Below are 11,108 nucleotides of genomic sequence, written 5' to 3'. Positions count from 1 at the left end.
AAAATGCAGCTTTTTTTTTCTTTTGCGAATGGCAGTGAAATGCAGCGTTGTAGTAGACTTGTAGTACAGCAGCTTGACTTGCAGGCGCCTGCAGGTCAATGAGAAGTGACATGCATGCAGGTCAGTCACGGGAGGCCCAGGTCCGTTCCCACGGGCCAGGCCTCGGGCATGCGTTGACCCGCAAGTCCGTCAAGAGTCCGGCCCGGTGTGCTCGCGGGCCTGGATCCAACTATAAAACCCACCACCACGCAGACACGAAGGCAACAAGCTTTAGCTAAGCTAAGCAGCATCCAGCAGCAGGTGGCAAGCGAAGCGAGCTCACTCGATCGCGCTCACCATGGCCGCGTCCGCCGCCGTCCTCCTCCTCCTCCTCGTCATCTCCGTCGCGGCCGCGGCGCCGGCGCCGGCGCCACCCTCGCCGTTCAGGACGGTGTACGCGTTCGGGGACTCGTTCACGGACACGGGCAACACGCACTCCACGACGGGGCCCTATTCGTACGGCTACGTGTCCAACCCGCCCTACGGCGCCACCTTCTTCCACCGCTCCACCAACCGCTACTCCGACGGCCGCCTCGTCGTCGACTTCCTCGCCACCGACGCGCTCGCGCTGCCCTCCTTCCTCCCGCCATACCTCTCCCTCGCCTCCTCCCCCAACGCCACCAACAAGTACTACGGCGTCAACTTCGCGGTGGCCGGCGCGACGGCCATCGAGCACGACTTCTTCGCCAAGAACAACCTGAGCATCGACATCACGCCGCAGTCCATCATGACGGAGCTGGGCTGGTTCGACGCGCACCTCAAGACGCGCGGGGCGGCCGCCGCCGGCAAGAAGGAGGTGGGCGAGGCGCTCTACTGGGTGGGCGAGATCGGCGCCAACGACTACGCCTACAGCTTCATGGCCGCCGACTCCATCCCGCCCGAGCGCATCCGGACCATGGCCGTCGACAGGGTCACCACCTTCCTCGAGGTACCTAGATACCTACTACCCAAGTTAGTTAGCATAGCACAGTGGTTACTAATTTTCAGTCTGCATAAGTAGTTAGTCCTGCTCTCATATGCTCTGTTCGTTCGACCTAGCTCTCTGACATTACTTCACAGATGCTTGTCCATTAATCTGGACTGCAGTGAACGTGCATGTGGATGAAAGTGAAAATCAACTTTAACTAGTGGTGCAAGTGCAACTAGCTAGTAGCTTGGGATGCTTAATTACCTGGTCTCAGATAGATGGATCTCCTAATTTCATGACTGTAATTTAGAACTAAGTGCTCCGTAAGTGGTTGGTGAAAATGAAAATGAAGTTAGTTACAGCACACTGAGCATGTGTCCTTGGCTCCTTGCACATGTCAGAAGGTTAGGTTTAACAGATGGGTGCATTTACTTACTTTGATTTGATTGAATTCGGTGTGGTTAATTCCTAGCTACTGGCCTGGCGGCCTGACCTGGCCTCCAACGAATGAGGGTACATTAGTTACGTCTAGTTTCTCTGGTTTTCCATGCATGGTTGCAAGTGAGTGAGCTGTTCTTCTTCATCAACACTGGCCAGGCCCAGGAATACATAGATAGATAGATCCACGGCGGCCTTTTTGCTGTCCCTGCCGACAATTACTACTACTGCTGCTCATGGACCGATCCCGCCTTAAATTCCCTCTTCAATCTTTTGTCCCCGGAGAATACTCCCTCACTCCGTCCCAAAATAACTCTAGTTACAAAATTGTATCAAGGTTAAGACCCTTATTTTACGACAGAGGAAGTATAATGCAACTAGCTTGTATTTCTGACTGTATCCCTTGCATGGAAAAAGTACTCCATGAAGCACACTAAATTCCACTGTGAATTTTCCCTATGTGTTGGTTTCTACGGCTGAAGTTCACGCCTGAATTTGGTTCAGTGCCGTTAAGTTAGTACAGTGTCAAACATGGTGAGGCGCAACCTAAGATGACTTGATCGTGGTGCACAACCTAAGACGACTTATAAACCGAGAAGAAGGGGGGAGTAGTACCATAATTCTTGACGCTTTGATGAGACGCCGAATGCAGCTTCCAGTGGTACTACGAGTACGAGCGAGTGCCACCCTATATCGACCTAATTTTGATGGCCATTTACTGCACTGTCTTTGTCTGCTGCCTCTGCGTATGCATCTACAGTACTCCTGCCAGCCTCAGTTTCTCCTACCTACTCATAGAAAATAACCATTGTGATGAATGGGGAAGCCCGGTAAAGATTGCAGCAATCATGGACTTCATCATTCTTGTCCATGCAGTCACCAACTGGCCTAGGACTGCTAGTAAAAAAAAAGAATCAGAGTATGGAGTAACGTACGAGAGTGCAGTGCTACTTTTGATCAAAAAATACGTCTTCATGATTCAAATTAAAGCTCACATAAATCTTCTTCTGTCGGTCGCTCGGAGAAAGCAAATCTCAGATCTTGTCTCGTTAATTAATTCACTTATAAGTGATTTCTCAGCGTTCTGACGGAGGAACGAAAAATGTCAGGGGCTGCTGAAGAGGGGGGCCAAGTACGTGGTGGTGCAGGGGCTGCCGCTCACCGGCTGCCTGCCGCTGGCCATGACGCTGGCGCGGCCGGAGGACCGGGACAACCTCAGCTGCGTCGCCTCCGTCAACAAGCAGAGCATGGACCACAACCACCACCTCCAGGCCGGGATCCACCGGCTCCGCCAGGCATACCCGGACGCCGTCATCGCCTACGCCGACTACTACGCCGCGCACCTCGCCGTCATGCGCACCCCGGCGAGGTACGGCTTCGCCGAGCCCTTCAAGACCTGCTGCGGCACCGGCGGCGGCGCCTACAACTTCGAGATCTTCTCCACCTGCGGCTCCCCCGAGGTCCCCGCTGCCTGCGCCCAGCCCGCCCGCTACGTCAACTGGGACGGCGTCCACATGACCGAGGCCATGTACAAGGTCGTCGCCGGCATGTTCTTCCGCGACGGCTCCGGCGCCTTCATCCGCCCCTCCTTCGGCTCCTTGATCGCCGCCGCCAGGAAAGGCCACCGCAACTGAGCCAGCGCCAGCATGATGATCATCTCCATTCACCCTTCAGTTCAGCAGCAGTCTTGTGGCGGCTGTTGTAATTCAGTTGAACCTGTGACCACCACCTTGTTCTGAATCCAGTGTGATTTGTGAGACAGATGTAGTTGATGTTATGTCTACGAACAGAGAATTTTAATAAAGAGTATCCTAGAGTTTCAGGTTAAAATGTCCAATTCAGATTTCTTCCAGCAAAGACAGAACGCCATAATAATAATAAAATGAATGCGCCTCACACGTTCTGTGAGAAAATATTTTGGTCATATTGTACACGAAAAGAAAATTTTGCTTCCACTTTTTTACAACCATGCCGACTCAAGAACAACAATGACTCGGTTCGAAATGAAGACCGATTTCTCTCTACCTCTCTAACTTGAGATCTACCCACCGACCACAACAACCGACCATTTGCTTGCTTCAACAACAAACCCTTCCATGGGATGAACAAACTGTAACCGAATTCGGACAAGGATAAAGGATATAGCAATGAACCGCAGATCTGAAAAGCAAGCCGAGAGAAGCCGCCGAGGCTCAGGACCGAGAAATGATGATGCTCCTGTGCTGCGCCCAACCCACCACCTGGCTTCTCAGATCTGTCGATTTGCCCGCCTAATATACCTTGTATATACAATTCATGTACAATGTTTCACCAATCTCTAGAGGACCCCTACTGATTCAAGAAATTCTTATATTAGAAACAATTACACAGGCTGCAAATTACCTAGCAGAAAAAGAAAAGAAAAAAAAAAGAAAAGGAAAACATCTTTACCACTTGAATAATTAGCTACACAGCTGAAGATTGACGAGGTAAGGTTCGATGGACGAGCACAGCCTCTCCACTAGTTGCTCTTGATGATGCGATCTCTTCTAAGCGTTTCCATGTGGCTTCTTGTTTCAATTTATTCTCCTTCTCTTTGGCTTTGGCTTCCTCGTATTTCCGCAGACACTCGGTGTACAGTCCAGCATCATGATCAGAGAACAATTTGCGCACATTAAGAGTGAGGCTTTGCACAGCTTGGTTCCAGTGCCCGTTGGAATTTCTCTCCAGTGCAGGGAAGATGATGGGCAATATCACCTTGCTGTTCTGCTTGATCAAACTCTCGATATGGTCATTGTTCCACAAAAACAATGATCTCTCAGCAACCTAGAAGTAGCATAAGCACCATTAGCTACAATTCACCAGTTAATGATATACTCTGGTTCTGCAACTTTGAGCATGCTACCATGTGCATTTATGAGTGCCTTCTCCAGCAACAAAGTAAAGATTCTATTCACATAATCATGAAGAATGAGAATAAAGAACCACAAGCATCAGCTTTTCAAAATTCTGACAGATTCAGGATGTGCCACAAGGGCTTTTGATGGAATAAAGTGCAAGTGAAGTCCCTGAATTAGGACATAGGCTCATAGCCCACACGAAACAGACATCTCCTAAACAGAATCTTGCCAGGTGCCCATAGTGGAGAAAAGCCATAAACAGCTGACAGAATTTGCTTCTGTGACATTGTCACTAACCAGAGAACTGCAAACCATTATTAAAACTAACCGTATAAGTTTCACTTTAGCATTTATTCTGCTAGCATGTTTGAGTCGCAGTGCTAGGAGCCCAGCGGTGCTTCATAACGACTTGAACTTGTACTGTAGCATTTATGTCCAAAATAAAATAAAAATGGCTTTTGGCAAAGCTGTGATGTCAGAGATTGTGTGCAGCACCGCACAAAATAACAGGGCGCTCTAAAAAAGGAAGCCCTGGAGTAAACGAAAAAGGTATAGAATAGAGAAAAACTATCACAAAAGTGCCGCTTCAAATACAAAGCAGTGAGCTGGAAATATGACATTCTGTGCAAAATAAGGTAACGCGTGCACTAATTCTAGACAGACTAGCCACCGGATAAATTGACACAACACAAACACTACAGTTGCACTACATGCCTTCAATAGAAACCTAATAAATAAAATGAGATTTTATCACTATTCATTCTTTACCTATCCAGGGACAAAAGGACAGACGAAAATTACACAACAGAAGAAAAGGAAAATGAAGCATCAAGCAACACAAATAGATGTATACTTTTAATAAAAAAGTTACCGTGTGCAGTTAATATTACCTGAAAGTGAGAACTGTTCAGACAGCGTGCAATCTGGCGGAAAAGAGGAACCATGCATTTCTGAAACTCCGCAGGCTGTGTAGCCTCTAGTATCTCTTCCAACTCTCCCAAAAACATCACCTCCTTGGTGCTGTTTGTGATGGGCCAATATTTCAGTAGGCCCCTGATAACTGTGTCTGAAAGCTTGCAATCTTTTTCGACAAACTGGGTAATGCAGTAAGACAACTGTTGATGGTACATTGCAATGCACTTTGGCTTGTGAAGTGGAATCAAGGCCCGGATAAGGAACAATTTATGCTCTTCCTTAAGTGGCAAGGCAAACCCGTTGATGATGCTTCCTAAGATCTCCAGTAGCTCTGCAATTCCGTTGTGCTTTTCAGTTTCGTAGATGAACTGGTAGAAGGTGTTGTTGATGGCTTTCCGAATAACTGGCCGATGAACCATGAACTTTCCATAGACACGGTGGAGTATCATCTTGAGGTACTCTCGCTCCCTGGGGTCTTCGGAGTCAAAGAGATCAAGCAGCCTGAGAACAAACGAATGATCGATGTACCTTTTAGCCAGCTTGGCATCGGTCTCCGGAGACTGAATGAACCTCAAGAACAACTCATAAACAATCTGCAAGTGCAACCACGCAGGATCCATCACAGGCTCATCCTCATCCAAATCATAGGCTGAGATGTTGTTCTCTCTGGGAGGGGTAGTCAGCGTCCTGAACAGGTTGACAGAAACCATCCTCGTGGTCTCATGCATAACTATCTCCGAAAACTTCTGGTTGGCGGAGGCGACATAGTCCACGAGCTCCAACAGAGTTTGTCGTTTTACTTCCTTCTCCTTCATGCTCTTTGTCGGGTCGCTGAAGTCAAACGTGACGCAGCACAGGTTCAGTTTCTTGACAAAGAGGTTATTCTTCTCGGCGTTGGGCACGTCCTTGAAGCCCGGCAGCAGCTCGAAGGCCGACGAATTGCCATTATTGACCCTCGAGTTGTTTCCGTTGCCCGGTTGCTGCCCGCTGCCGTAGCTGAGCCCGGAGCTGGAGATGATCGGCGTGTGTCCGGACGCCCTCTCCGCGCCTCTCGGAGGGTTTGGCGCGGAGGGGCCTGACCGTCCGATCGGATCCTTGTCCCCGGACTTGGACGGCTTCTTAGGGAACCGCCCAAGGATCTGCTTGATCATACTACCACCCAGATCAGTCCAAATCACCCCGACAGCTACTCTGGATTAAGCTGCCTCGTCCCCTGGCTCCCGGGCAGCAGGAGCTGCCACCTCACCCTGTTGCTGCTGAACAGTAAACCCTAGGTCCGGTCCGACGCCACACCACGGCGGGGAGCCGAGCTGAGCCTCCACCCGCACCCTGACCCGGCGTCTCCGGCGAGGCAGCGCGCCGAATCGAGCGCCTCCGACCTGGGGAGACCAAATTGACAGGGGGGAAACATCAGATCACGGTAAGATCGCGCGAGGCAGGATCACGCGCGCGGCAATCAATCGCGACGGGAGGGCGGGGCGTAAGCAGCCCCGCATCGCGAAATGGAGAACGGTCAGACGGCATCTAGAGCAAATCCCACACACAGAGGAAAAAAAATAAAACATCCCGAAAGCTCTGACAAAATCCCCCACTGCCGCGACCGAGGCCAAAAAGGCGGACCCGAATCGGCCCGCGCCGCCGGTCCAGCCGGGCGCACACCACCGGCTTGCCACCGAGCCGCAGACGCAACCGAGCCCGCGCGCGGCCAACACAGGAGCGCCCGCCCGCGGCGAGGCGACGCGCGCGCGCGTGAGAGAGAGAGAGAGAGAGAGAGAGAGAGAGGGGCAGCAGACGACGGCGCTGAGCACGTACCTGTGGCTCCGAGGAGCGGGCGGAGGGAGGGGGCCGCGGCGGTGGTTGGGTCGGTGGGGCGGCGCGTCCGGTGGAAAGGAAGCAGTCGCTGGAGGAGGAAGACGGAGAGGGGGAGGGGAGTTGGAACTCGGACCTTCGCTGCGCTACTTTTCCTCCGCAAAAAGAAATGGCGGAGTTTGTTGGGGCGCGGGTGACGTGGCACCGCGCGTCGCTTTTTCCCTTCGGAAAACAAAAATAAAGAAATCCGTGGGCAGGGAGGGCAGTTGGGCCGGGTCGCTTTTCTTTCTTGTGCGATGCTAGGCTGGCCGCCCGCCTGCTTCCTTCCTTCCTTCCTTCCTTCCGTTAAGCCGTCATGTTCTCTCTCAGAAAAACAAAGTTGATAATTATAAGCCGTCATGAGATTGGCTATTAAGCTAGAGAGCTCACCTCACGTGCTCGACACTACTCCTCATTACTCCACTGTAATAAACGAAGCTACTGCCCCGCCCAATCCTCCTGCCATCATCATTATATTATATATGCAGCTAATTTGGAAACACAACGAGGCCGGATCTGCACGCTAACGCCCACCCATTTTATGACTGACTTGCTCAGGTCTATCTAAATTCGCCGAGAAACAAAATGTAATACTATTTGAATCCAAGGTTTGAAATGCAGAACCAAACATTCTCGACAAAAAAATAAATGGAGAACCAAAGCAGCTTATTGAAACTCTCTATCACTACATCGGTAGTGGCTTTGCCGAACATTGGTCTTGTTCAAGGGCGGTGTCTTTGCAAGGATGGCACCCATGGATTCACCCGATGGTTGGTTGAAAGGATCTCAAGGTTTATATAGTGATTGTCGTGTCCCGGGGGAAGGTACGAGTTAGGACGATCACGGAGGAAACCCATGGATGAGATCCCGAACCACGAATTACATGCTTATTCAACATTGGTAGAGGCAAGAGTGTAATTAGTACCATGTGTCACCTCATTAAAATCTAAGAGCGAACCAACAAAAGTGAGTAGGTTGACAACCACCCTCGGTGCAAATCTTGTGACGAAATCAGCTAGTCGTCTATCCAAAACTATTTCGGGCTGGCTTATAAGTGAAGAGCAAACCCACAAAAATAACACATTGGTTAGCAACCGACGTCAGTGCAAAACTTGTGACATAATCAAATAATGACCTGTTTAAAATTGTTTCTACTTGTCTTATAACTGAAGAGCAAACTGATACGTCTCCAACGTATCTATAATTTTTTTATTGTTTCATGTTGTTATATTATTATTCTTGGATGCTTTATAATCATTTCATAGCAACTTTATATCATTTTTGGGACTAACCTATTGACATAGTGTCTAGTGTCAGTTGCTGTTATTTGTTGTTTTTTTTTCTTCGTAGAAAATCAATATCACATGAAGTCCAAATGCCACGAAACTTTACGAAGATTTTTTTTACCAAAAGGAAACTTGGGAGCCAAGAATGAGCAGCAGACGAGGACCATGCAGCCCACTAGACACCAGGGCGTGCCCAGGGCCCCTGGCGTGGCCTGGTGTCTAGTGGGGCCCTCGGGTGTCTCCTCCATCACCTGTGAGCTCTATAAATACCCCCAATATTCAGGAGACCCTAGAGGAGTCGACGAAAAATCGTTTCAGCCGTCAGAGTTCCAGAAGCCACGAAATCCAATCTAGAGCCAGTTCCGGAGAGGAACACGATCACAGAGGGGTTCATCATCCTCATTGGTGCTCCTTTGATGATGCGTGAATAGTAAATATCAGACCTACGGGTCTGTAAGCAGTAGCTAGATGGATATCTCTCTCGTTTTGTTTCTCAATACAATGGTATCTTGGAGATCCATATGATGTAAGTCTTTCTTCTGCGGTGTTTTTTTTGGGATTCAGTGAATTGTGAGTTTATGATCATATCTACGAAATCATATTCATATTTGATTATTATAGTCTCGTATTTCTTCTTCGATATTTGGTTTTTGTCTGGCCAACTTGATCTTTTATCTTGCAATGGGAAGAGGTGATTTGTGATGGATTCGATCTTGCGGTGCTCAATCTGATTGACTGAAAGTGCGTTATATCGACTAGAGGGGGGTAAATAGGCGATTTTTACAATTTCATCCGTGAGGAAAGTCCTCAGTCATGAGCTGAGTGCAGCGGAAATAGAACCAGATCAGAAGCGCAAAAACGACTACTGCTAAGTACTTAGTGAGATTTCAGGCCCTCGGGTGTCTCCTCCACCGCCTCTGAGCTCTGTAAATATCCCATTATTTAGAAAACCCTAGAGGAGTCGACGAAAAATCATTTTAGCTCCTCTGATGATGCGTGAGTAGTTCATACCAGACATACAAGTCCGTAGGCAGTAGCTAGATGGCTTTCTCTCTCGTTTTGTTTCTCAATACAATGTATCTTGGAGATCCATATGATGTAACTCTTTATTTTGCGGTGTGTTTGTTGTGATTCAATGAATTGTGAGTTTATGATCAGATCTTTGAAATCATATTCATGTTTGATTATTATAACCTCGTATTTCTTCTCCCATATTTGGTTTTTGTCTGGCCAACTTGATCTCTTATCTTGCAATGGAAAGATGTGCTTTGTGATGGGTTCGATCTTGCGGTGCTCAATCTCAGTGACTGAAAGAGACAGGACACGCATGTATCGTTGCTATCAAGGATAAAATGATAGGTTCTATTTCTACATGAATAGATCTTGTCTACATCATGTCATCGTTCTTAAGGCATTACTTCATTTCTCCATGAACTCAATACACTAGATGCATGCTGGATAGCGGTCGATGTGTGGAGTAATAGAAGTAGATGCAGGCAGAAGTCGGTCTACTTGTCTTGGACGTGATGCCTATATACATGATCATTGTCTTGAATATCGCCATAATTATTTGCTCTTATATCAATTGTCCAACAATAATTTGTCTACCCACTGTTTGCTATTTTCTCGAGAGAAGCCACTAGTGAAACCTACGCCCCCCCCCCCGGTGTAGCTCACATCATCTATTTGCAATCTCTACTTTGCTATTCGTGTTTCTACTTTATTTTCTCTTTTATTTTCAGATCTATATTATCAAAAAACCGAGAAATACCTTGATGCGTTCTATTTGCTATCACTCTTATTCGCATCTATCAATCTATCCTTACTTTACCCACGAGGGATTGACAATCCCTCCATGCGTTGGGTTGCGAGGATTTGATATTTGTGCGCAGTCGCTGCTTACATAGTCATGTGATCTTCCTACTGGATTGATACCTTGGTTTCATAATTGAGAAAAATACTTGTCGTCGCTCAGCTAGATCACCATTTAAGCTTGGAGCGAAACCAACGCAATCAGCGAGGAGTCACAAACCGACAAAAATAACACTTGGGTTGGCAACCGACGTCGGTGCACATCTTGTGACATAATCAACTAATGACCTATCCAAAATTGTTTCAGTTTGTCTTATAACTGAAGTGCAAACCGACAAAAATGACACGTGGGTTGAGAATTGAAAGTGCGTTATATCGACTAGAGGGGGTGAATAGGAGATTTTTAGAATTTCATCACTGAGGAAATTCCTCACTAATGACTAACTTACAGCGGAAACACTAAAGGATCAGAAGTGCAAAGTTTCACAACAACAGTTTTTCAGAGTGAAGAATGTGAAAACAGATTGCACAGTGAGCAGGCACGCAGAATACAGATGTGGATTAACTGACGTGAAGAATTTGGGGTTGAGGAAATTCAGAGAAAGTCTTCAGCAAATTCTTCAAACAGTTGCAGTGAAAGTCATCAACACATAATACGAGAAAAGTAAGGAGTTGAGGAATTAGAACCCGTTTCTCAGTGAAGACAATCGTTGATGACCCAGTTCCAACTGTTGTGACAGTCGTACATCTGGTTTGGAGCGGCTTGGTATTGAAACCAAAGGACACACAGTCCCTACCGTATTCTCCTTGAGCTAAGGACACACATTCCTCGCCCAACAATCGTGGTAAGTCTTCAGGGCAGACTTCCAAACCCTCACAAACTTGGTCACCCGGCGATCCACAATTGACTGCTGGAAAGCTCTAGACCTTGACGCCTAACCGTCTGGAGGATGCACAGTCCTCAAAGGTAAAAGGCTTCAGTCC

The 11,108-nt window shown here is 48.0% G+C and overlaps 2 protein-coding genes and 1 pseudogene across 4 annotated transcripts; 1 reads left to right on the top strand and 2 right to left on the bottom strand.

The window, feature by feature from the left end:
* Positions 1–267: 267 nt before the first annotated feature.
* Positions 268–3,214, top strand: LOC123395060 (GDSL esterase/lipase At3g48460). The gene is made up of 2 exons (XM_045089988.1): positions 268–967; positions 2,494–3,214. The coding sequence occupies exons 1-2, from the start codon at positions 338–340 to the stop codon at positions 3,016–3,018; spliced, it is 1,155 nt and encodes a 384-aa protein (XP_044945923.1). The 5' UTR covers positions 268–337; the 3' UTR covers positions 3,019–3,214.
* Positions 3,215–3,231: 17 nt separating this feature from the next.
* On the bottom strand, positions 3,232–6,557 carry LOC123395059 (serine/threonine protein phosphatase 2A 57 kDa regulatory subunit B' theta isoform-like). Of its 3 annotated transcripts, none has more exons than XM_045089986.1 (3): positions 5,154–6,557; positions 3,815–4,189; positions 3,232–3,715 (listed from the first exon to the last, which is right to left on the bottom strand). In XM_045089986.1, exons 1-2 carry the CDS (start codon positions 6,327–6,329, stop codon positions 3,830–3,832), a joined length of 1,536 nt encoding a protein of 511 aa, XP_044945921.1. In that variant the 5' UTR covers positions 6,330–6,557; the 3' UTR covers positions 3,232–3,715; positions 3,815–3,829. The 3 variants fall into 3 exon arrangements, with proteins under 3 accessions (XP_044945921.1, XP_044945922.1, XP_044945920.1); XM_045089987.1 differs by having other exon boundaries at positions 3,232–3,712; XM_045089985.1 differs by having other exon boundaries at positions 3,232–4,189.
* On the bottom strand, positions 6,375–7,657 carry LOC123397398 (annotated as a pseudogene).
* Between the last annotated feature and the right edge of the window lie 3,451 nt (positions 7,658–11,108).

Source organism: Hordeum vulgare, chromosome 5H, assembly GCF_904849725.1.
Source record: "Hordeum vulgare subsp. vulgare chromosome 5H, MorexV3_pseudomolecules_assembly, whole genome shotgun sequence".
NCBI lineage: Eukaryota > Viridiplantae > Streptophyta > Magnoliopsida > Poales > Poaceae > Hordeum > Hordeum vulgare.
Note: the sequence above shows the minus strand (reverse complement) of the source record. Positions and strands in the feature narration are given on the sequence as shown.